We start from the raw sequence: 27,300 nt of genomic DNA, 5'->3' as shown, positions 1-27,300 counted from the left end.
CTCTTTCATTCATTTTATTTGTTGTTGGCTTTCAGGGCCCTGTGATGGACTGGTGACCTGTCCATGGTGAACCCTGCCTCTCATCTGATGGCTGCGTTCAGAACAGATGTGTTCAGATCATGGATGGAAAGATTTTAAGGTAGTTTGTCTCCTTAAGTCCACACTTAAAACAGCTTCACAGTTAACGCCAACATCAACTGATTCTGTGACATTGCTGACTATTTTTTTCTACTTCTAACATAAACAGGCAAAGAAGACACCCAGAAATGTTTTTCCACCCCAGGCATCTGGTCCCAATCATCATCTGTTCTGATGATGTCACATATATGGCGAGTCCACAACGTCTTAAAATTGTAAGTATAATTTTTTTATTTGACATTTTTCTGTTCTCTTTAAATACAAATACTTTCTATGTTTAATTGCTCTATTGTTCTTTTTTGTAGGTTTCTGTAAGGTGCAGTGAACGGGAATGTTCTTTCGTTGATCCTCACTTTTATGTTTTATTGTCACACTTAAATTTTTATGTTCATGTGTTCACTTTTGATGTGTAAACTGATAATTTATGTAAAGTTCATAAAGTTGTGAGTAAAAGTGGACAATTTTAAAATGTCGGTAATAAAACAAAATATTTGAATTACCTTGGGCATCTTGTGTAATTAATCTCTCCATGTAATTGTAGCCTAAAACAATGTAAATACTGTAGTGTAGTTATGCATGTAATGTACAAAATAGGAAAGTAGGAATAAAGACGAATTATGAGTAATTAAAATTGTACTTTATTATCAAAAGCAGGAAATAAAAAATAAAAAATCAACTATTCAAAATATATTTGAAGTATATGAAATATGTATTTTAAATATATTTCTGAGACAGAATTATTACACTCTAAATATAATTATATCAAAATATAATAATAAAGCTCTGAAACATTATATTTAAAAAGTATACTTTAAGTACACTAAGTACAACTATACTATACTACTAGTATACTACACTACAGTGTAGTATAAGTTGTAATTTAATACTATTTAAATACTACTAAAGTATACTAAGCACAAAAATAGTTGTTCCAAAATAATACAGTTTAAGTACATCAATCAAAGTATGTTAAAATTTAGTATACTAAAGTATACTTTTTTTTTACTTGGGCTGAGTCCAAAATCTGATGCGAGATTTATCCGTGGTGCAGTGAATCCGTCTCTCTTTGTATATATCTCCCTCTACTTCCTCACATGTGTCTTAGGGAAACCCATACATCCATCCATTTTCTTCCGCTTATCCGGTCTTAGTGAAACCTTCAAAACAAAAACGGAAGATTTAGGATGTATCTTACTTCTGACAGAGTGGAAGAATTACATATAAATAATAGTCTTTACCACCTGTGTAAACTATGCTGGTGAATGTTATAACACATAATATACATTTTATAATATGTGTTACATTGTTTCATTTCTAATATAGGCTCTTGTGTCAGATAATCTAAGCCAATGTTAGAGAATAATTAATTTTTTTAGATTTACAGAATCTCAGTTAACCTTCATAGCAGCTGAACCTGTATTACATCAAGCACTGTAGCTAATATTAGCTGGTATCTCGCTAATATTCTAATCACAATATATACACAATGATATGTCCCTCTTACTTGTGAAATGTTGTCTGTGGAGCCCTCACATCAATAGTCCATGGATCTGAAAAACAATATCCCTCAGTGCTGAGGGATCTTCTGTTGTTTTGGTTGAGCAAAGTAGGAGGGACGACTGCTCCAAGATGGCCGCCGTATTTCCTGCGCCGGAGCAGCCAATGCGGGGTCTAACTCTTATATTATGACCATAGGGTCATAACGACCAGACCTCCTGTTTAAAAGGAAGCTGAAGTGTGTCACCTATTACATATGAGGTATGTGTCTTATTAACTTTACATTTTCTTTGAGAAAATAACATTGACTATGTTCTCTTTCTTTGTAGTGTTAGCTATAAGCAATTCAAGACAATGCCACCTTGCTGTAAGTTAATGTTAGCTAAAGTTATTAAGCTCTATTACTGTAATGTTACCCCTTAATTTTAAACATATTTTAAAGGCAGGCAAATAGTTTTTTTTCCTCCAATTTTAATCTAGCAAATTAAAAGCTATCGTGTTAGTCAAAGTTATCCTTTATGTGCATTACTTAGTAACTTGGCTGAAGTGACACAGTGCTTGTGTTCTTTGCTTTGGCAACTTTAGTCACATGAAGACCCATGTTAGCCTAAGGACACATGGTGGGGACAAAGGTGGCTAATGAAGACATGCTATGGGTGTAGAGGATGATAATGAGGACCAGCCACCAGAGAAAGAAGTCCCTGTTTGACTAAAGAGAAAGAAGCAGATGAAATATTCCCCAAGAATATTAGGTAAGTCATTTTTGTGTTACTATTTTCTCCAGGTGAAGAGGGGTGGGAGGTCACAGGGTAAGTGGAGAGGGGGGAGTAGGAATCAACATCCACCAGCTCAGTTAGTATGCCATGTTTTAGACAAATATTGTTGTCAAATGTAAAACTGGTGTTTATTCTATTAATAAACATCTTGCAAACATCCATAAGCCAGAATATCTGGTTGGAAATAAGTTTGAATGCTCATTAAGTGAAAAGATACTCATGTGCCTAAAACTACACATTAAATGATGCAATCTGAATAACAGTGGCAGGCTGCATGAACTTTTGCCAAACAAATATTTCATCAGAATAATTTTGTTCAGCTGTAGTCATAATGCTTCTTGTATTAGGAAATAGTTTTAACTAGGCTTGTCACGATAAATCAATTAATCGCATGATAAATTAAACCTATCGACCTCATTTTAATTATCGGTTTTATCGTCTCTTCCTGTCTTTTTATTTTCTTTCTGTTGATGACACTGAATGAAAAAAGGCTCAGCTCCGGTGCTCTCCGCTGACCCTCCCTTCCTCATTTCCTTAGTCTAATGTCCAGCGCACGGGACATGAGTTGTCGGCCCATTTTCAAAACCTGAGAGACACATTAGCCGACAGAAATCCTAGGTATAACGGTTCGATCGGGTTCGATCGGGTTCGATCGTGCCGTGTGGTGTCCAGCCACACAGCCATTATTTTGGACTTGTAGCCCAAAATAATGGCTACAAGTCCAGTTAACTAATTTTAAAACCAGGCATTAATMAGTGCTTCACTAGAATCTACCTGTGATGCATGTGGCTCAGTGTAAAGTCCTGACTGAATGAAAAATCATTATAACCTATTTATGTCACGTTAATGAAGAACAGCTGAAAACTTACCGGGTTTATCAACTGCTGTAGCAATTTGGCTCCAACTCCTCTCCTTGTCATTTCTATAKTCTTTGCACGAAACGYTGAATAAATATTAATGTTGTTTCCACATATCATCTCCGATGTCCGCTGGACTTCGGGTTGCGCCGTGTCAGCTGTTTGGGATTCCCCTCCTTATTTCCCCTCAGAAAGCAGGAGGAGAATCCGCGCATTCTGATTGGCTACCTGTCACATTCAGCGTTAAGCTCCCAGTCGGGGAAACCTCCTGATTTAGATCGGAGCGGTCATGACGATCTACCATAACACACCACACACTGCAGGATGATCGGTTACAAAATCACCAGCGACAATCTTAGATCGGCCAACGTTCTAAGATTGTCATAAGGAGAAAATAGGAGCAAAAAAACGGTGTAGTGTGAACTACAGCATTAGGTAGTGGGATGTGCCCATCTTCTCTATTTAATTATAGTGATTACTGAAGGGGAATATAGTATACAGACTTCATAATCTGCACTCTTTTGGTTGAATGCAGTATTTATTTCCACTTTGGCTTTATGTTGTTTAGTTTTTATTCAAGTACATTTTTTGTTAATGGAGACTGAGAATCCATTTTATTTTTGTTTTTGGTTGTTTTGTTTATTTAGTTTATCAGTTCCAGTGTTATGTGTTCTTTTGAAAATAAAGTGTATCTGTCTATGGCAGGAAATAGCATGCATTATTAGTCATTTTCATTAAATCAGTGTCAAAAGGTCTTGAAACAATATCGTTTATTGCAATAATTTTTTAGACAATTAATCTCTCAGCAAAATTTGTTAACGTGACAGGCCTAGTTGTAATCCACTTTATAACAACCAGTCATGTTAACTAGACATTTGTCTGCCAGTCTACCATTCTGAGAGTGTGAAGCATTTTTGGAATGGTATTTAAATAAATGCTGAATTAAGATCATATTGTTTTCTGTTTATCTGTTTTTGTTCTTTTGACCACAGGGGATTGAGTCATCAGCCACTATGAGAATGTCCAGAAGAGATTCACCAAGTTTGAATTCATGAAAAGGCTTTCATCATGATTAACACTAACCACAAGTATTTCAAGAACAGCTATAATTTTTAAGCATTTCCGGACACCTTCAAAAAGCTGCTTCCAGGAAATGAAGACAAGAAGATCTCCCCATTTTCAGAGCTTTACAAGAAGGCTATAACGAAGGAGAAGGCTGACACAATCAAAGCAAAAAATGTTAGGACTGTTGAAAGAACTTATTTTCTTAAATTAAAGAATAAGTAATTCTGCTTTAGTTTTCCAATCAGTATTTCAAAGTTTCAATATAGTGACCAGAAGTTAAACCCTCAGTTTGAAGAACAAGTGATCTTTTGTTTTATTCCAATGTACAAAGGGTTTGTTCTACAGCTATGATGGTAGTTATAAGTAGTCCAGTGTTTTCCACTTCACTTGAGGTAAGACTTAATATTAGTGACTGTGTTAGCATAGCATTTGCCACTGTAATAACACTGAATGACATTTTTACAATTGTTGCTATTTGTTTCACTTGAGGTAAGAGTTAATATTAATGATATTGTAATGACACTTAATGACATCTTTATAACTCTTGCTACTTGTTTCACTTTACTTGAGGTAAGAGTTAATAGTAATGACTCTAAATATAGCATTTGACACTAATAACACTTATTGATATCTTCATAACTTGTCATGGTTTTGGGTAGTTTCTTTGCCGACATGCAGAACACACTCAGGAGGCAGGTGATAATGTGCTGGTCTGGACAGGTTTGATCTGGGATACATGTGTGGGATGAATGTGAAGAGAGGGGAGAATGGGGAAGATGGACTGCTGTGGGACTGATTATGGAGTCAATCTCATACGGGCCAATGTATTTGGAGACGAGTTTCACGGAGACGGACTTGAGAAGCACATTATGTGCTGTTAACCAGACCTTCGGTCCAGGTGAATATTGTGAAGCAGAAATTCTTCTGCAGTCAGCAAAACGGCGGTTCTGTTTTGAGGTGCGATGTAAGGCTTGGATGGTTCTGGACCCGATGTGTTTGCAGCGGCGGTGGACTGATGGTGATTGTTTTCATTTGTAGGAAAAAGTGGAGGTTGATAGCCAAGGGAAACTTGAAATGGGGACAAACCAGTAGCAGCAGAAATGTGTGAATTATGTGCATTCTCACGGAAGGTACTGGCTGCTCTAACTGAGGTGTGGACGAAAGTTCTGTTTGGGGGACCGGTACCAGGGTCAGGTTCAGTGAGATGGGCTTGTTTTATGGAATCTTAAATGTCCCAGGAAACTGCTCCAACGGTGAAACTGGGAGGTAGGTAGGATGAGGGTAGGGGTCTTGTCTTGGTCATCAGGAGAGAACTGTCGAGAAAGAGCATCCGGCTTGACATTCTTAGAACCTGGGCAATAAGAGATGGAGAGGTTAAAGCGTGAGAAAAATGGAGACCAGCGAGACTGACGGGAGATAAGACGTTTGGCGGATTGGAGGTATGAGAGATTCTTATGATCAGTCCAGAGCAACATGGGAAATTCTGCGCCCTCCAACCAATGACGCCACTCCTCCAAGGCAAGTTTTATGGTAAGAAACTCTTGGTTTCCCATGTTGTAGTTGCACTCAGAAAAGGACAGTCTGCGGGGATAAAAGGCACAAGGATGAGTCTTGTTATCAGAGGATGATTGTGAGAGAACTGCACTGACCCCTGTCTCAGAGGCATCAACCTCAAGAATGAATTGTTTATGTGGATCAGGTTGAATGAGAATGGTGGCTTTAGCAAAGTGGTCTTTGAGGTCAGGAAAAGCTGAATTAGCTTCTGGAGTCCATGAGGTGCTGCGGTCTGACTGTAGTTTTTAATGAAGCGGCAATAGAAGTTAGCAAAAAATAAAAAAAACCTTTGAAGTTGTTTGCGTGTCTCAGGTAGGGGCCAATCCAGAACAGCCTTGACTTTCCCTGGATCTGTGTGAACCTGTCCGCCCTCGGGGATGTAACCAAGAAATGTTAAGACGTCTTATGAAATTCACACTTCTCTGCTTTTACATAAAGATGATTCTCGAGGAGACGCTGAAGAACCAGGTGGATGTGTTTTTGATGTTTTGACAGGGATTTGGAGTAAATGAGAATGTAATCTAAATACACGAAAACAAAGACATTCAGGAAATCACAGAGAACGTCGTTAATTAGTGCTTGGAAAAATGCGGGAGCATTACAGAGTCCGAGGGGCATGACTAAATATTCAAAATATCCGATTATTAGTTAAAAGCTGTTTTCCACTTATGTCCCTCCCTAATACGTACGAGGTAGTAGGCGTTGTGGAGGTCTAATTTGGTAAAGGGGGTTGCTCAATAAACAGGTTCGAGCGCTGAGGATATAAGAGCTAATGGATATTTATTTTTTATTGTGATCTAATCCTGATTTTTGCCCACAAAAATAAAACTGCGCCAAGTGGGGAGGATGAGTAGCGAATGATTCCAGTTGCTAAGGAGTCACTTAGATATTTTTCCATTACCTCTCTCTCAGGACGGGAAATGTTGAAAAGTCGGTTAGTGGGTAAGGGAGCTCCAGGAAGTAAAACAATAGCACAATCGTAAGGATGATGAGGTGGGAGAGAGAGTGCATTACCTTTACTGAAAACCACTCCCAGACCGTGATATTCAGCGGGGATGAGAGAGAGATTCGGAGGGTCAGCCCCATCAGGATCTGCCGGGCTGTAACCTTGAGGAACGGTGGACCGGAGGCAGGAAGCGTGGCAGTTGAAAGACCAGTATTCTATGTGCAAGTCTGACCAGTTGAGATGTGGATTGTTCATCTGTAACCACTCAAAACCTAATACTATGGATGAATGAGAGATGGGGAAGACAAAGAATATGACTTCATGATGGTTACCTAACAAGATGAGTTGAAGAGGTTTGGTTTTGTGTGTAATCAGAGGCAAGCCTCTCCCGTCAAGAGCTGAGACATAAAGAGGAGAAGGTAATGGAATGGTTTCAATGTAAGACTAGCTTACAAAAGATTAATCAATTAGGTTTTGTTCACAACCAGAGTCAATGAGAGCAGACAAACTGATCGATTCAGAATTAAAACAAAGCGGAGCTGAAAGCAGAAAACGGGGGCATAAATTTCTCCTGAGACGGTCCGTCAGTTTTCCTGTGTCTACTGTGTCTCTTTTGGCTGTTGTACTAGCCGCAACATAGTGACCGGGAGAACCACAATAAATGCATTGATTGGCTTGGATGTGCCGTAATCGTTCCTCCGGGGTCAATCTGGTTCTGCCTGTTTGCATGAGTTCGAGACCACTGTGTGAAACGGCAGCGAGGGCCGGAGGTTGATTTACAGGAAGCGGTGATGAAGTAGGTTTGGATGAAAAGCGCTTGGATCAATCTCTGTTACGGTCTCTTAATCGATTATCCAGACAGATGGCCAATGAAATGAGTTCATTTAGAGTACTGGGTTCGTTTAAAGGTGCCAACTTGTCTTTAACAGAGTCATTGAAGACATGAAAGAAAACACTCTTTAAAGCTGGTGAATTCCAACTAGAGGCTGCAGCCTTCATTCTAAATTCCACAGCAAATTCTACTGCAGAATGCTGTCCCTGTTGTAATGTCCATGCGTTTGTTTGAATTCCAGTAAAAAGTCATCAAATGAACAGCCAAAACAAGAGTGGTCCTGGAAACGGGCTTCAGCCCATTTTACAGCCTTCCCAGTGAGAAGACCTATGATATATGATATCTTAGCAGCATCATAATGGGAAAAATTCTGAGGTGCTCGGTTAAAAACTAATGAGCACTGTAATAGAAACCCCCAGCAGCGCCCAACGTCACCTGCATACATATCCGGTGTAGGTGAGCTAACGTCACGGAAAGAGGCGGAAGGCTCGGAAGCCAGCTGAGTAACGGAGGGAGCATCGGGGAAGTCGGCTGATTCCGGAGATGGTTGCAGATTCTGTAAAAGTTTTGCTAAATGATTCAACTGTTAATTTGTGCTTTCTTCTTGTTCACAGAGAGATCTCAGGACGGCGTCATGGGATTGAATGAGCGTATTCTGTTCGGAGAGTGCGCTCCTGAGTGTGTCAGTGGGATCTGTCTGGCCCGAGTGTTCTGTCATGGTTTTAGGTAGTTTCTTTGCCCACATGCAGAACACACACATGAGGAAGGTAATAGGTAATAAAGTTTATTGTACAAAGATGATTATGAATGTGAGTCTTCAGTCTGGGAAATCGGGGAGCCAGGAGTTGGGGACGGAACTGGAACAGTGCACAGTGGTGAGTGGCAGGAGATGACACGTTAAAAATGTGTAGAACCAAAAAGTGATTCTTACTGGTGGCACAGAACAAGAACCTGTGGGGGGAGACAGCACATATGGGGAAGCGTCTTGGTGTCGGGGAGATCCTGAGACTGTCCAAAAGGACAACCGCAGGGTGGTGGAGGACAGGTTCGCAGGTATGAGGAAGAGAAGTTGAATGTTGCCAGCCATGGTATGTGATCCAGAAGAAGAGACCAGATGGATTTGAAGGGATGATTCCAGGAACTTCTTCAGAAGAAACCATAAAAGCTAACACTCAGGTGTCGAGGCACTGGCAACAACTCCTCTTATCCTCAGACTGATGAGCCCAGATGAACTGCAGGTGTGCAAGATGTATAGCAGGTGCATCTTCCACAGAGGCTCATTTGCTCTCTCGGGAGGACACTGAGGGAGGCAAAACCCACACAGAACCCAAAATCCAGCCTCCTGACATAACTGTTGCTATTTGTTTCACTTTATTTGAGGTAAGAGATAATATTAATGACACTGTAATAACACCTAATGACATCTTCATAACTGGTGCTACTTGTTCCACTTTCCCTGATGTAAGAGGAATTAACAATCATTTGACAGTGTAATAAAGCTTAATGAAATCTTTATTGTTGGTCCTATTCCACTTTATTTCAGGTAAGGGGAAATATTGAGTACTGTTTTGTTAATATGCTTTTGACAGTGTAATAACACTTAATGACATTTTGACATACTTATGACATATGATTCTTGGTTAATGTCAAGTTATCATAAGAAAGACATTTTTTTCTTGGTTAATGACAAGTTGTCATAATGAAGACTAGGTGTGTTGATCGATCAGCCACCGATCAAAATCAGCAGATTTCCATGAAAAGGTGTATGATCGGTGATCACCGATTACAGTCTCACCAAAACTGACTTTACAGCCTGTGTGTGCAGCTCATCTCTTTCCTTGACATTATGCAAGCACGTTGCAACAAATCCTAAGCGATGCCGTGTGGAACTTTAATGCTCTAAGAGTGAATGGGGACGTTTGTGTGTTGCGGGGGGAAATCCGGGGTTGAAGCTCATCAGAATGCATCAACACAATGAATGTAATATGACATTTAACTCTCACACAGAATGTTTGCTTAATGCTGCAGCATGCAAGTGAAACAGACAAAATATTTTCCATATTATTAAAATGTTCACTATGTCTTAACATAAGATGGATAATGAAAAAATAATCAATCTCTTCTGCCTCCTCCTGTGTTCTGCAGAACTACTCGGCTCAGTCAGAAACAACCAATCAGAACCAGAACAAAACAGCCATGTTCTCAGGACATTTTGATTTAGTAATTCAGGATTATTTATTTTGATGCAACCGGTGTTTAACATTGAATGAATGTTTCCTTTTTTACTTGACATTATTTGATATAGGCAATGTTATAAGATTCATTTGATTTATATATAAATTAGACTTTAGAGAGTCTTACTGTTAAATATTGTATTACTGATTGCAGGTTTTTCTGTTATCCTTTTGACTGAGTAGCTGCTCTATTGTGCCTGCGAGTGTTTTGCATGTTTTACGTCTGAAATTATGTGAATTTATTCCAGATAATTTTTCCATTTTGGAAGATCACATGGTATCATTTATACCTAATCTGAAAAATTAACAGCCAGTCAAGGTAATCGGCATAGATCGAAGATTGGCCTCACGGGTGATCAGTAGAGGTGTGCCGATCGATTGGTCACCAATCATAATCGGCCGATTTTCGTGAAAAAGAGCATGATCGGCGATCATTGGCTCTTGTTGCTGATACCGATCACCTGCATCTCATTTCACAGCCTGCCTGTGCAGCTGGTCTCCTCTTTCCTTCACACTGCGCAAACGCGCAGCAACAAATCCTAAGCGATGTGGAACTATAACGCACTGAGTGAATGGGGAAGTTTGCGTGTTGCGGCGGAAAATTGAGCACGTCAAAATGCATCAACACAACGAAGCTAATACGACATAAAAACAATGTTATACTTGACGGAGTTTGGCTACATCGAGGCTCACTGCAGTAAAAAAGGAGGATCAGATAGCAGGTAAAGCAGCGCACAGCTACAAACACTCACCTGGATTAGCATGACGGTCAGAAAGCTAAACAAATAACCTGGAAAATTATTTAAGTCTTGGAGCTGCGATGTAAGACGCTGGTTCTGCTCTCGCTGTTGAACCGCTGCTACGCTACAGGTAGTAATATTTCACAGACGGAGCGCCGCTTCTGCTCCACCTGGTAGTGACTCTCACACTGAACCTCTGTTTAAAGCTGCAGCATCTAACCTAAAAAAATACATTTTACATGCGTATTAAAACTTTTGCTGTCCTAACATGAGACAGATAATCTCTAAAAAATAATCGATCTCCTCCCTGTTCTGCATAATTACTCCGCTCAGTCAGAAACAGCCAATCAGAACTAGCAGTAATCAGCTAGCCGCCATGCTATCAGGAAGTTTTCATTCAGTAACTCAGGATTGTTTATTGTAATGGATCCTGTATTTGCCTTTGAATGTTAAGTTTTATATTTTAATTTTTTTGGCAATGTTGAGAGGTTTTATTTTGGCTCTTTGCATTATTTAACCTCTTCAGAGCCTTCATATGTTATCAGTCTGTTAAAGATAGTATTAYTGATAGCAGTACAATTTACACAATGCCTGTTTTGTTTAGTTTTCTTCTTGGAAAAAGTTATTAAAAACAAGTTTTTGTCTAAATCCACATAATGTAACCGGTAGTGTTTATGATAAAAAATAATAATAATAATTATGTGATCGGTATCAGTGATCGGCCCTCATGGGTGATCAGTATCAGCAGGAAAAAACCTGATTAGCACATCTCTAGTGATCGGTATTGGAATCGGCAGCAAAAATCCTGATCGGAACATCCCTAACAAAGACATTTTTGTCTAGATTAATGTCAAGTTGTCATAACTTTCAAATTATGACATATTAAAAAAGTCACATTTTGAATAATGTCAACTTTGTATTAAAAGTATCATGATTTACCAAATGACACTTTATGACAACATTCATAAGTATTCATGAAGACCTAGTCATGTTCATGACAGGTGTTATGTCATGTTTATGACAGTGTCATGTCAGTCTTATTCACACCATGTCAAATAAAGTGATACCAGCCAAGCTTGTCCACTGATCTTATCTACCTCAACAAAGGCCTAAGACTCAGCCACTGTCCTCTTTTGCTCTCCCACGAGAAAGGTTTGACTGATAGACCGACCCACCAGGGGATATCTGCATATTTACAGTCAACAATAGTTACCCCACTGTTGCCAACTCAGCAACTTTCTTGTTATAGTAAGCAACATTTCAGACAAAAGAAAATTGGTATTGCCAAAATCGGAATCGGCAGGTAAGGCTTTTTAAAAGATCGGTAATCGGCCAGAAAACTGCAATCGGTGCACCCCTACTAGCAACCAACAGTGAACCTGTAGTCTGAGAGGGAAAGGTTCTGTTGGGAATATATGGGCCAACCAGATCTCTACTACATTAGCTCAAACAATGGGATCATAGGATCAGCTAAGGTCCAGCTCTGTCCGTCTCTTCTTAGTGTGAAGTGATTGTGATAACAGCACAGCCTGATGAGGGGCCTCCCTTGGGCGCCACAAAGTCTGAATCATCTGATCAGACACATGCCTGATTTTCTGAGGCCACTACATGCCGTTTGTGACAATGCAAGACAAGAAACCTTCATAAAGACCTTATTGAGTTTCTAATGGCACCAAAAACAATGTCCAACTTGTTAATGTCCAACTGAGTACTGCACAAGGTTCACTTCTGCAATCTTTTCAAACTTAAGGGAGTGTGTTGGTGTTTGCAGGTGACCACAGTTCCTTCGGCACAGTCGTTGCATCTGCTGGACTTCAGTTTCAGTGATTTCGACTTGTCAGACACTGAAACCACCCTGGCTACTATCCGCATGTTTATTGACCTCAAACTGATCCAGAACTTCCAGATGAAGTACACGGTAAGAACTTGCATATATTCTGTATAGTTAATATATTTCCTTATCCTTCTCTAAGTTTCCTATATACCTTGGATTTCTTTAATTATATATATATATAAATGCTGTCAATAGATTTACATTTTTAATCAAATTACTCTCACTCTGGCACTGTAATTAATCACAATTGCTATACCTAACTTTGTAAGCATGCAAAGCATGCAGTTGTGTGAGCCCCTCATTCCGGCTAATCCCAATCAATTAAATAGCAATAATTTTATTTATTTATTTATCTATTTTTTTGAAACAGAAAGCAGATAATTCTGTCTTCCAGTACTCAACAACAACTAAGTGAAACTTACTCCACTACATATTCATACAAGTATTAGCACACTTGTTCAGGGGAGAACTGATAGATAAGACATAGTTAATTTCCACTTCTTTATGTATAAAAGAAATATATAAGAAAGTTGCCAAAAATATTTGAGTGGCTTTTAGCAAATAAAATTATGCATATAAACACATATACACATTTTTTCTGTCTGTCTGAAGTTAATTCAAACTAACCTAAAACTTGAAAAATTTGGTTTGATTTAACTTCAGACAGTATATGTGTTTGTATGTGATGTATGGAAACAGGGTGTCTGTTCTTAAAATCTTAACTTCACTTGTCTAAAAGTAACTCCTTGCAATGTCTTCAATTCATTTTTTAAAAAGCAAGCTGGCCTTGAACATGTTAATCACAGGTCTTATATTTTGTGTCACTACTATTTCATCTTGTATTCTATGTAGTCTTTTTTGTTGTGGGACTTTTCTGTCATCCAAATGTTTGAGTCACCTCTTCTATGCCTTCTCTGTCTCGAAGCGGTCAGGTTTGTTTGAATTAACTAGGTTCTGATGTATTCTCGCTAGCTAGTTGTGTATTGTGTATACCGTTTATTGCTTCTATGTAAACAGTTTCCCTTTTTTATTAATTGCAAATACGATTGACTTCTTTCTCAGTAGTGCATGAAAGTGAGTAAACACATTTTTACTTAGTTTTAACAAATAGTGACACTTTTCTAGTTACATTCATCTGTCTTTTACAGCTATATGCATTCCACTTTATAAGTTGACAAAAGAGCAGATAACAATACTGTCAAATGTTTTAATAATGAATACAATCCAATAATAAAGATGAAGTAATGACAAAAGAAAGACAAAACTAAAATATGTAAAACAAATAATGAAATCCCGTCTGAGGTAAGATAGTCCACACATTCTTCACAATGGTATTTTTTATAGGTCCAAATGTGTACAGTGCGCAAAAGGGTGGAGAAACATTTTTAACTGTGTTAATACCTGTGGAGGGTGACCTCACAAAAACAGCTTTGATTGTAGAAAATGAGTAGCTTGAGGCAGAGCAGACTGTCAGTTTGACATTAACACGGAGAGCTGAGACTCTGACCACCCCACAGCATCTCACCCAGGAAGCACACTGGGTGAGATTTACTGTACTAATAATAGTACATTATTAGTATTCCAGAAGATTCATTACTGCAGTCATCCATTCTAATCTATGATAATTTTATGATTACTATGGAGAAAATAAGCCAGAATTTGATTAGCTGAGTAATGCTGTAGAGTTCTTGTGGTGCCTTGCTTGAATTATTTCTGCATACTGTTCCTGATGAGCACATAGAGCAGCAGGAAACACCAATTTATGGCAAGAGGGTTGAGTCTTCACTCAGACTGCACTAACACCTCAAATAGCCAAGTTTGGTCTGTTTGTCCTGCTTAGCACTGTGTAAAATCCTACTTGCTTTCAGTGATGCTTTACTTTATGTGGCCAGTGTGGTTCCAACCCCCAGTCTTAGACACAAGGGGGAGCAAGCAACTCAAAAACCCAAGGAACAAACATCAAATTGAAAGTCATTTATTGCTAAATCGCCTCAAAGGTAGGCTCAATAAAACAGCTCTTTTCCAGGTGTTTGCCATGGTCCAACAATTGTCTGTAAAAGTCACCGGGTGAAGGGCCACATTTGATACCTGGTGCCATTGATTGAGCCCCACTTGCTGTGCTGCTTGCGACCGTAGTGATCTGCCTGCAGCGTACTCCTCAGGTCCGCACACAGCTGATTCTGTGCCACTCTGGAACCGCTCCACTCCTCAGGTATGACATGCCCTCTCCAGGAAGATGCTGGTCATCAGTGCTGGCCGTCCGTCCACCTCCCATGACTCTGCACCTAACATGTGGGTTCTTGCTCCTTGTCCTGGAGCGCATCCTTTTATCTGGCATCAAGACACCTGCATGATCAGTCAGTTACTCCTTATTAGACGACCAGACTTCAGTTCAGAGTGTCTCTGAGGCAAAACACTACTAAAATCAAATGCAAAAATAAAATGTTCCACTGTGTAACATTTACTCTGTATCAGGTGTGTTATGCTCTCATATTTTGTGCAAGAAAGAAAGCACAACAAAATGCAAAAACTGGCAACTCTCTAAGATAATTCAAATAAATAAATAAATAAATGATGATCATACTTTAGATGAATTAGCTGTGGTCAGGGCAACAACAGCTCTTGGGAAGAAACTGTTTATCAGTGCATCTGTTTTTGATTTTATTGCTCTGGTACGCCTCCTCTAGAGACAGAAGAGGGCAGCCAATCAGTCTCTGGGTGGTTTCTGACCCTCTGGAGCTGCTTCCTCTCTGCCACCCTGCACCTGGAGAACCACAGCAAGATGCCATGGCTCAACACCAACTCCACAGAGTAGCACAGGACACCACTGGGCAACTTTATGATGGTGTTCTTCAGGGGGCTACAGTCATGGGTGTAGAGAAAGTAGAGTAAGGGGCTTAGAACACATCCTTGTGGAGAGCTGGTGCTGGTGCTCAGTGCTGAGGACAGGTGGGATCACACTCTCAGGAAGTTCATGATCCAGCAGTAGATGTTGTGGAGTCACCCAGATCCCCAAGGTTCCTCACCAGTCTGCTCCGAATGATGGTGTTAAAAATGAGCTGAAGTCCAGGAAGAGCAGCTTCACATAGCTCCTTTGCTGTTCCACTTGGTCAATGTGGTGTGCAGAGTGGTAGCGATTGGATCCTCTGTAGACCAGTTGGTTCTGTATACAAACTGGTGGGGGTAGAGTGTGGTTTCTCAAAGCACTTCATGAGGATGGCCCTTAGTGCCACTGGCCGGTAGTCATTGAGACTGCTAATGTTCTTGTTTGGCAGAGGGATGATGATGAAAGACTTTAAGCATTGTGGGTGGGATGGAGCACTGGGTGAGGGACTGATTAAAGATGCTGGTAAAAAACCCCAGCAGCTGATCTGCACAGTCCCTCAGCGCTCTCCCTGTCACACCATCAGGTCCAGAAGCTTTCTGGAGGTTCACTGCCCTCAGAGTTCTCCATACTTCCTGTACAGTGATGGTCTGGCAGTGGAGGAATGCTGCTCTGCTGGTGTTTCAGCCTCGAAATGGGCAATGAATTTTGCCAAAGACACTGAACAACCTCAGATAATCACAAGCTTTCTGTAGCATTTATTGCTTAAAATACTTTAAGATTTAGGAGCACAGAACGTGACATACAGAGAACTCTGACGTGGTCATTAGCTTTGTTCCGATCCAATTGTCACGCTAATCTTAAAGTGTTGCAAAAAAGAATTAAAAAAAAAAAATATATATATATATATATATATATTATACAATTTTATATATATATACAATTTTGCCAGACGTTGACAGTCCTCTCATGGCTGTAGATAAAATGTAGCTTGCAATACTTTGACAGGACCACATTTCAGCAAATTGGAGAGTCTGCACCTCTGTGCTGCAGGTTTGGAGTTTTGTTCCCTGATATGGCACAGACCCACCAGTGGATTGGAAAGTTTTCTATGTAGGAACTTTTCCTGCAGATGACAAAAAAGTTCCTTTTTCGACAGTTCCATCTTTCCTCTAGCGCTTTAACTCTTTTTTGGAAAAGCCAAAAACCACGTCAAGCGAGTGTAAAAATGTTTTTGTGAAATTGAGGAAGTTATTTCCATTGACCTTTTCTAGTCCAATATTCCAAAATATGCATGAAAAACATTTCCAGAAACAGCTAGTGTCTTGGCTCCTCTAATGCACGGCAGCCTCAGCTCTCTATCTTCAAAACGAACTAAGATCAAAGATTTCTACAAACAACATGCTCTGGACATAGACCACCCAGGTATTGACCTATACTCAAACTGTTATGGCAACAACTTACAAGAAAGCAAAAAACAAGATAAATATTGGCAATAATGTGCAGCCTCGACTGACACCCTTTTTCTGTTGTGAACATAAAATAAATCTAAAGCACAACGTTGCAATGAATTAAAATGCTGTTTTCTGAATTTTTAAACTTGTGTTCATGTGCAAATTGCATTACACAAAGCTTTGCAACTTTAGAAATATGATTTTGATTTAATAAACTATGGATTAAAGTTTGTGTCATCTCCAGCAGGACCTCTGTTTTTTGCGGTTGTCAAACTTTTACTGCTTCTTTTATCCTCTACAGGCCTTGTGCCAGTGGGTTCTGAGTGTCAGGAAGAACTACAGGAAGAGTGTGGCCTATCACAACTGGAGACATGCACTCAACACAGCACAGTGCATGTTTGCTCTGCTCAAGTCAGGACGCTTACAGGTAGGTTCTGATTTTTCAATTATGCCAGTTTCATACACTCAGCAACACCCTCATTTATGCAAAGCCATTTTCTATAAGGTTGTATAAAGCTACAATATCCATTCTGAACGATATTTAATCATGAGAACTGGGTTTACTTGTCTCTTACCTATCTAGTAAGACACAAGTATTTAGCCCTGTATTTTACATACAGGGTTAAATATACAGCTAAGTCCAAAATTATTCACATCAAGATTTTGTTTTTATTTGACTGCCATATTTCCTGGGAGTAGAAGTTATATTAATGTTTTGAAGTGTTGATCTGTGGAGGGAGCTAAAAATTGGAGTGATGGTGAGGAGACCTTCTGGCCTCAACGACTTGTATAAATAACATTCAACATGCCATTTTTAATAAAAGAATAATTTAAAAACTTTTCTTTTAATTATTCCATAGATTAAATCTGTAAGATTAGAAATTATTACATTTCCATTGCTTTGTCAGTGTTTGAGAGAAGAGTACAAACTCCTTTGTAGAATAAAAATCATTGTATAAGTTGCTTCACTCCATTCACATTTTTAATTGAGTTAATTGCAGGATCTATAATTAATCGAAATTAATCTTTTTTTTTAATTCCTATGTTGACAAAATAAACATTTTTGATTCAAAAACCTTTTTTGCTGCAAAGTGTTAAATAAACAGACATTTTAGATATAGTTTTTCATCTGTTCTTTTTCACCATCAGATTGGTGCAAAGCGTTATTCTTGGCTTTCAGCTTTCCAGAGTTGATCATTGATGGAACTTTGGTAACACTTTATTTGAAGGGGTGACTGACATGACACTGTCATAAACATGTCATAAACATGTCATAAACATGTCATAAACACCTGTCATAAACATGAATAAGCCTTCATGAATATTTATGACTGTTGTCATAAAGCGTCATTAGGTAAATTATGACACTTTTAATACAAAGTTGACATTATTAAAATGTCTGTTATGACAACTTGACATTAACCAAGAAATTATTACTGATATAAATTTGTTCTAAAAGTATTACTGATTGCACTTTAGAAATGAGGTAACTTTATGTTATTAAAGGTAAAGTTTAAACAGTAATGATTTCTTGGTTAATGTCAAGTTGTCATAACAAAGACAATTTGAATAATGTCAACTTTGTATTAAAAGTGTTGTAATTTACCGAATGACGCTTTATGACAACAGTCATAAATATTCATGAAGACTTATTCATGTTCATGACGGGTGTTTATGACATGTTTATTACAGTGTCATGTCATTCTTATTTACACCCCTTCAAATAAAGTGTTACCAGACATTTTTAGAAAGGCCATCCTGTGGATACTGACATGAGCATTGAGGATGTCTGTGCTGCTGCTACATGTTGAGATACTATGTAGGCTTGAATAGCTTTGCTGGTAGGCTAACTCCTTGTAGCACAACTAAAAACATAACCACATAAAATCTTGCCATGGTGTTCACAGCTTCTATAGAGTAGTATGCAAAAGTCTTGAGTCATTCTTTGTTTATTTCGTTTTCACTTCAAAGAGTCAGACTGTCTTATAACATTTCCTCTTCTAATAATCTACAGTATTTCTTTAGGTATTGACTGGTTTGTCACTAATTTTTCTGTAATGGACATAATCAGTGGCAGCAGTTCTAAGGAAGTAATTCTATTCCTTTTTGGACAGAATAACCTGAATGATGTGGAGATCTTGGCCCTGATGATTGCAACTCTCTGCCATGACTTGGACCACAGGGGAGTCAACAACTCCTACATACAGAGGTACAGTAGGAAGTCAGAAAGGGTGAGATGGAGGCCATACATGTAATCAGTGGATTTACAGTGCAGGTGACTGCTATGTCACCATTGTCCAGGAGTGATCACCCATTGGCCCAGCTGTACTGTCACTCTACAATGGAGCATCACCACTTTGACCAGTGCCTCATGATCCTCAATAGCCCTGTACGTATACACACATAAACAAACACAATATTCAGTCCAACATCTTATTTTTATAGCATGACTAAGGCATCAAACCTGAAAAATTAAAATCTGCTCACATTTAAGTAATTGTACATAAATTACAACCACAGGAAAAGGCCATGACTTTCAAAGAGCAACTCTGTTTGTGACACAGAGTAAGCTTGAGAATAGTTCTAGTTTAGATTGAGAAATAACTAATTAATACCAAAATACCAAATTCACAGGTAAATGTGCAGCAATGGGATTTGTGTGCTGGGACGTTTTTTGTAAAGTGCCTTTAGATGAGCTGCATTGTGAATTGGCAACTATAAGTAAACTGTATTGAAAATGAATTAAATTGGGTGTGTTTGTGTGAGCATGTGTATCATAAGGTATGAGTGGTTTTCTTACTTGCTCACTGGTCTTATGTGGATGAGAATGTGGGGATTTCATATTTTCATATTTACACACATTATGACTGTGTCATAATGTGTGTGATAAAAAAATGGAGTCAGCTAGATCTAAATCAAGCTTGATTGTAAACGGTAAAGATGAAAAATGTCTATCCTAAATTCATTAACTGACCAGGAGAAAACAACGATAACACCAGATTGAGCTCCAACAATTCAAAAGATTCACCACATCATTTACATCCAGTGACAGTTGATGCAAATAAACAACTGCTAACAGAGCTGAAGGGGTCAAATGAAATTCAAACTTTCAGCAAAGGCCAATCTTTATTTTTTCTGCCAAGATGAGACATACCTACTAGGGGTAGGCATTACTTGTCATTTGTCATTTATTGTAATACATTTCTTATCATAAGAATTTTTATGTATTGTTGTCATTATAAATTCCAATTACGTTTACAGTAGAGATTATGATCTGCCACCGATCATAATCGTCCCATTTCCGTGAAAAAGTGTATGATGGGTGATCACCGATCACGGTCACTTGTTGCTGATCACCAAAACGATCACTTTTATCTCTCTTCATAACCTGCGTGTGCAGCTCATCTCCTCTTTCCTTCACATTCACAAGCACACAGCAACAAATCCTGTTATGTGGAACTTTAACAGTTTGAGAGTGAGTGGGGACGTTTGCGTGTTGGGGCAGAAAATTACCTCTGGGGTGAAGCACGACACAATGCATCAACACAACGAATCTAGTGTGGAATTTAAAAAACAAACAGTTGACGGAGTCTGGCTGCATCGAGGCTCACTGTAGAAAAGAAAGGACATCCGGAGCGGCCAGACAGCAGGTAAAGCAGAGCACAGCCACCAATACTCACCAGGATTAGCATCACGGTCAGAAAGCTAAACAAATAACCCAAAAAATAATTCAAGTTTTCGAGCTGGCAGTGGAAGATGCTGGTTCTGCTCCCACTGTTGAACCACCACTACATGCTACTGGCAGTAATATTTCATATATGGAGCACCACTCAACCTCCACCTGGCAGTGAACTCTCACACAGAACGTCTGCTTAAAGCTGCAGCATGTAACGAATCGCCGCGAGAATGGGACCTCTGATCTAAAGACTCCAGCAACTGGTTCCCCACAATATATTATTATATATATAATTATAAAAATGAAATGATATGTAATTATTAAAGGGAAAGTTATTTAGGTTTTTTATTAGGGTCGTATCTGTCCAATTGTCGTCCTTGTACTCCTGTACTCAGTAGTACGTTCTTCCAGCTATACTTGCCAACCAGCGTTCTTGAGTATTGAGAAATGATCTTAGTCTCTGCTTGGACTCTCTGCTCACTTACGAAACATGGAACTGCCTTTTTGGCAGAGTCATCTCGCAACCTCTCAGCCAATAGAATGAAAGTGTTGTAATGGGTGTGTTTGTTTCCTTCTAGTGAGTGTGCTTGTGTGGCTACTATCGATTAGAGATGTGCCGATCAGGTTTTTTCCGTCTGATTCCAATCACCCATGAGGGCCGATCACCAATACGATCACCGATACCGATCACATATTTTTTTTTTTTTTTTTTAAATCATAAACACTACCGGTTACATTACGTGGAAAAAGGAACCATGAATTCACCTTAATTTAGACAAAAACTTGTTTTTAATAACTTCTTCCAAGAAAAAAACAAAACAGGCATTGTGTAAATTGTACTGCTATCAATAATACTATCTTTAACAGACTGATAACATWTGGAGGCTCTGAAGAGGCTAAATAATGCAAAGAGCCAAAATAAAACCTCTCAACATTGCCTAAGAATTCAACTGTAAAACGTTACACTCAAAGGCAAATACAGGTTCAATAAACAATCCTGARTTACTGAATGAAAACTTCCTGATAGCATGGCGGCTAGCTGATTACTGCTAGTTCTGAGTGGCCGTTTCTGACTGAGCGGAGTAATTATGCAGAACAGGGAGGAGATCGATTATTTTTATAGAGATTATCTGCCTCATGTTAGGACAGCAAAAGTTTTAATATGTAAAATGTATTTTTTAAGTTATATGCTGCAGCTTTAAGCAGAGGTTTGGTGTGAGAGTCGCTCCGTCTGTGAAATATTACTACCTGTAGCGTAGCAGCGGTTCAACAGCGAGAGCAGAACCAGCGTCTTACATTGCAGCTCGAAGACTTAAATAATTTTCCAGGTTATTTGTTTAGCTTTCTGACCGTCATGCTAATCCAGGTGAGTGTTTGTAGCTGTGCGCTGCTTTACCTGCTATCTGATTGTCTTTTTTACTGCAGTGAGCCTCGATGTAGCCAAACTCCGTCAAGTATGGCATTGTTTTTATGTCATATTAGCTTCGTTGTGTTGATGCATTTTGACCTGCTTCAATTTTCCGCCGCAACACGCAAACTTCYCCATTCACTCAGTGCGTCATAGTTCCACATCGCTTAGGATTTGTTGCTGCGCGTTTGCGCAGTGTGAAGGAAAGAGGAGACCAGCTGCACAGGCAGGCTGAGAAATGAGATGCAGGTGATCGGTTTATGTGATCGGCAACAAGAGACCGTGAGCGGCGATCACCGATCATACACTTTTTCACGGAAATCGGCCGATTATGATCGGTGGCCGATTGATCGGCCCATCTCTAGTATAAAAATGTCTGTTGCTGTCCTTGTTTACATGCTACAGCTACCATGTTTTAAATAAACAAATAAATGAAATTTAACATTTATTTATTTATTGTTGTGAAGCACTTTGGTCAGCTGACGTTATTGTAAATGTGCTATATAAATAAACTTATTTGACTTGATTTGACTTAAGATAGCAAACTCCAAGGGTATCAAATTCTTTTAGGTCAAGAAAAAGTTTTAGTTAAAAAAAATAGAAAGGGACAGTGAAGTAGGTCACCTATGCTAGCTTGACTTTGACAGCTTTAACATGTAGATGTGCTGCAGAATTCGGTGTGCTTTGGTTCAGTAAAAAAAAAGAAGGCGTCCTACACATTAACTCTGACAGATCATCAGTAAAGCAGGTGTTTGAATTAGCTGTATTCAGACTTATTAATAATTGCAAAATAAACATTAAACCTGAAAACATTAAAATGTAACGGATTAAATGTTATGTCCTTTGTGTGGAAAATGTTTGCTGAATCCTGATAAACTAGTGGAGCGTTTGTCAGTCAGTTGCTATGGTAACAGGATTCAGCAAACACAGAGTGAGAAAAAAGGAGCATACGAGTGGTTTGGAGTTGTTTTTCAAAGGTTTTTTGTTCTACTGCAGCAGCACAGCTGTGGATGACAAGCAAAAGAATATTTTTTTGTACTCCAAATTTCCGGATGTAAACAAGAACATGCAGCATGTTTACACTCACACAGTTTTCTTTCTCCAGGGAAACCAGATCCTCAGTGGTCTCTCTTTGTCAGAGTACAAGACCACTCTGAAGATGATTGAGCAGGCAATACTGGCTACGGACCTCGCCCTGTATATGAAGTGGGTACCAGAGAAAACAATTCTAGACAGGCCAGCGGGAGGTGTGCTGGGTAATTTGGTCTAAAGCTAAAAACATTCACTCTGTCATCCAAAACGTGTTTGCTCACCCCATACCAAGACATGTTGAACAGTTTCATAATCCCAACTTCATAAGAACAGATTGAGGACGGTCACTTCCTGTTCCAACGGTCACTGGTGTCCAACATTTTGAACACCAGTGACAAAACAAGGTCCATAAAGACAAGGACGGGGAAGTTAAATGCAGACCAACTTGAGATAAATTAGAGCAGAAACTGACTCAGGCCGTCTTGTTCACCATCGGTGTCTGACCTCAGAAATGTGACCGAAAGGTCACAGAAAGGTCTACATTTCTGTAAACACTCCTAAAACCTGTGCAGAACTTTTCCAGAAAAGTTGAAGATCTTGTAAAGGAAGCCTTTCACCTAGGCCTGTCACGATAACAAATTTTACTGAATGATCATTTGTCCCAGAAGTTATTGCGATAAACCATAATATTGTTGCTTTCAGACAATTTTCAAGCAATATAATGGTAAAGGCATAATAATGCAAGAACACATTCTCAAAGATGAGTAAACTTTAAATTTGAATGAATATTTAAATAAATATCCAAAATAAACAACAGAGGACAACAAATAAATTAATTATCAGTCATATTTTTTATGTCCTTCAAAAAAAGGGCTAGTTAATACCAAAACACCAGATTGAAGACTCTTATCATCCAGTTTTTGGTAGAAGGAGAAAAATGATAAATTATGCAAATGAAAATGACTGAATTTGTTTCATCCGATTAATTGATTTATTGTGACAGGCCTACTGACGCCTGTGGATTAGGTACAAAATATCACTGAAGTTTATATGTGGGTGAAGGCAAACCAGGAAATACTTTGAAACAATCTAGTGTATAAAAGTTTGCTAAAATATTAATTTCATTAATTGTAGCGGATGCACCAGTTTTAACTTTTTTGCTTTTCATCTGCGTGTATCGTCAGAGGACGAGAAGAGTTCTTTGAGCTGACCAAGAACAACCAGTTTGTTTGGGAGGATGACCATCACAGGGACCTGCTCAGGTGAACAAAAAGACTGAATTTGAAAGGAGTAAATAAACTTTTAACAGCAGGAGGTGGCTAGTCTGGGATTAGTTTAGTTATTTCTTTCTTCACCCTGTAGCCAAAAATCTAGTACATTATGTTTAATGTATGTAAAAATGCAGACATAATATCTGGATTAAAATTTTTTTAACGGAAAAATCTGATCTGAAAAGTGTACTGTGTATTTGTATTTTTACCCTCTTTTTTCTGATACACCTAATTAAATGTAGGTCAAATATTCATGAAGTTATGTTTATACCATCATGTGACAGCGCTTATATTGTGTCCCTTCATCTCCCTCAGGTCAATGCTGATGACTGCGTGTGACGTCTCTGCCATCACTAAACCCTGGCCGGTTCAAAAAAGGGTAAAAAACAACAATCATCTACTCAGATTTACCTTTGTCTCTTTGTTGTGTTTTATTTTCTTTAGGTCACCTAACATTATTCTAACTGCTGCTTTCTGAATGACAATGGATGAGTTATTCTTTCTCATCATAAGCCTGATATTTATTATGGAAGCGCATTGCTATGACGGAGAAAAAACAAAAATTCGAGCGCTATCACCTTATAACGTGACACGTATCTTTTATAAACGTGATAATTTTATGTCCAGGAAGCATCTTTAATCTATTATACTTTTAAAGCTAACATACTTAGACACTTCCGACCTGGAATAGATATTCATCTCTTGTGCTATGATGCATGACGATAAATCTGAATCTGAAAAGTTGTTGGCATCATTATCCCAGCTGATGCATCCCTGTGAGCCACAACAGCCAAACAGAAAGGCAGGCAAATGAAAGAAAACAGAAAGTGGAAATAATAGCAAATATTGCAAACGTGATAGTTCATTTCTAATCCATTCCATTGCAGATGTAAATTGCTCATTACTGAAGTTTCACAATTCAAATAAAGGTTTCACAAAACACACTAGGTTTGAAATATTTTGTTATTGGGGTAGAATAATCTAGTCCAGATTTGAAGTGTCGATGTATGTTTGTTTTAAAAGCAGAACAGATCATTTCATTATGTTAAGTAAATTTCCATCAGGGTTTCCCCCAGAAAACTTGCTAAGCCCAGCGGTCGGGGCGTCGAGGAGATCCATCGGTGGTCCACCATGTTTTTTTGTAGTAAAAGATGTTAAGTTGACAGGAAATGTAAAAGTATTACTGTTTAATTATATGTTACGGGAAAAGATCTCCGGTGAAATGTTAATTAAACCCACAACTAGTCTAAAAACAACAAATTTGCACTTCTGTTTAATCCAAATTAAGTCAGCGGCTCCATCAGGCCTTCAGGGGCCCCATAAATGCAAATATTTTAAAACAGACCACAGATACATAAATGTAACACTTGTTTATTGAGATGATCAATGCTGTTAAATTTTATTCAATTGTTTAGGCATACATAAATTAAATGAATTTAAATTGTTTAACATTTAAATGCAAGATTTTAAGGAGCTGGCAAGTTTACTTTGTAAAACTTCATAGAACAATATTCATAGTTAGATTGTTTTGTTACCATAGCAACAATCCAATGCAGTGAGTTTAATCTTTGAATTTACAAATACAAATTAGTAAACTGCGATTATAACTTATTGCTTTTTAGGATGGCCAATTAAACTTCCTTCTCCCATATTTCACTAAATCTAACACAGAAGCTGTTAGAGGTGCTGATGTTTTTATCAACAAAAGGGGCCCCTAAATAAAATTCTGCTCCAGGCCTCATACAGCCTTGGACCGGCCCTGCATGATGAGGTAATCTGCTGCACTACGCAGAGATGAGCAACAAACGGGAGATTTAATTCAATGCTGCTAATGTAACTTTAGTGTCTGTTGAGTTTTTAATCGTCACAGAAACTATTCTGGTTGGTCGAGTTTCTGGGACTCGACCTGCCTGACAGTCACGAGTTTCTCTCAGATCTCCGCCTCATTAACTCTAAGTAGACAACAAACAAACATTTGATATGGTTTTAATGCATCGTGTAACCAGAAAAATAATACTAAAAATAATAATAAAATAATATGAAATCAGCATGAAGCTCCTCACCAGCTGAACCTGCATGATGAGGTTAGCTGCTCGTTATCCACAGACATAAACTTTATGGGGAAGACAGACAAAGAGCCACACGGTGGGCAGCGTGTTGAGATGGAAACGCCGCATATAATTGTTTGTTTACAAAGATGAATTATTCTCACCACTTCACAACGCGACCTCTGAATTGGAGCTGCGTGAAGCTGACATCCCACCCACGTCCAAAAACTCAGCAAATAGTCTGAATGGTTGGTGCTCCTGTGTGGTTCTGGTGGCTTCTATCGGTGTAGCAATGAATGACAAGGAGCTGCTCAAGTTGGCATCAGCGGTTTCTTTAATTCTCCATCTGCATTTTACAGAACGGGCCTGGAGGTAAAGTCAGTCTCTGGCATAAAACAAGCTCCTCGTCGGTGATCCTCATTACCCATAATACCCCGCTCTTTCTAGGTGAAGGCAATACAACTTTTTACCAGCAAATGGTGCATTTTAGCAGGATTTAACCCGAACCATTTTAACTATGTTACACTCCGTTTGTGCAGGTTTGTGCAGTTAAAATTGTCGTTATAATTAAACATTATAATTTTGTCCGATGACGTCACGGTCACCCACCGCAGTGAAGATGGTTCGAGCTCCGTGGAGTAAGCACCGTTTAGCTTAAGGTTGATCTGATTTATGAACACTAATGTCGACCAGCGGTTCTCCACTGCTCCCGGCCGCATCGCCCGAAGCTTCACTTAGGAAACCAAAGCTACACAAATGACAATTTTAACTTCACAAACCTGCACAAACGGTGCACCAACCATTCAGACTATTTGCTGGATTTTTTGACGTGGGTGGGGTGTCAGCTTCACACAGCTCTGAATTCACTACAAGTTATTTCTGCGGTTCACATAGAGCTGCGCAACCAGAGCTAACACGGCGGGTTTTAAACTCTTACCTAGAGTTCTCCAAAAGATTATAATTCCTAAGTAAGTTGATATTTACGTCAACTTATTCTGGTAAACTGATGTAAATATCAGGCACGTGCAGAGGGGGGGTCTGGGGGGGCTTGAGCACCTGCCCTTTTTGCTCCTTGCCCCCAAGTGCCCTTTTGGTCCAATTTATTTATTTGTTT

The 27,300-nt window shown here is 38.9% G+C and overlaps 1 protein-coding gene across 3 annotated transcripts in view; it reads left to right on the top strand.

Moving 5' to 3' along the window:
* Positions 1-24,690, top strand: part of pde5ab (phosphodiesterase 5A, cGMP-specific, b) — a 156,278-nt gene extending 131,588 nt beyond the window's left edge. For all 3 annotated transcript variants that reach the window (XM_017310574.1, XM_017310572.1, XM_017310573.1), the window contains 7 exons: positions 12,411-12,557; positions 17,053-17,178; positions 18,866-18,960; positions 19,053-19,140; positions 22,941-23,041; positions 24,052-24,129; positions 24,454-24,690. In XM_017310574.1, coding sequence (XP_017166063.1) covers positions 12,411-12,557; positions 17,053-17,178; positions 18,866-18,960; positions 19,053-19,140; positions 22,941-23,041; positions 24,052-24,129; positions 24,454-24,616 — 798 coding nt within the window. In that variant the 3' untranslated portion in view covers positions 24,617-24,690. The remainder of the gene's footprint in view (positions 1-12,410; positions 12,558-17,052; positions 17,179-18,865; positions 18,961-19,052; positions 19,141-22,940; positions 23,042-24,051; positions 24,130-24,453) is intronic.
* Positions 24,691-27,300: the final 2,610 nt, after the last annotated feature.

This window comes from Poecilia reticulata, linkage group LG18 (assembly GCF_000633615.1).
Source record: "Poecilia reticulata strain Guanapo linkage group LG18, Guppy_female_1.0+MT, whole genome shotgun sequence".
Lineage (NCBI taxonomy): Eukaryota > Metazoa > Chordata > Actinopteri > Cyprinodontiformes > Poeciliidae > Poecilia > Poecilia reticulata.
This window is presented reverse-complemented; position numbering and strand designations above follow the sequence as displayed.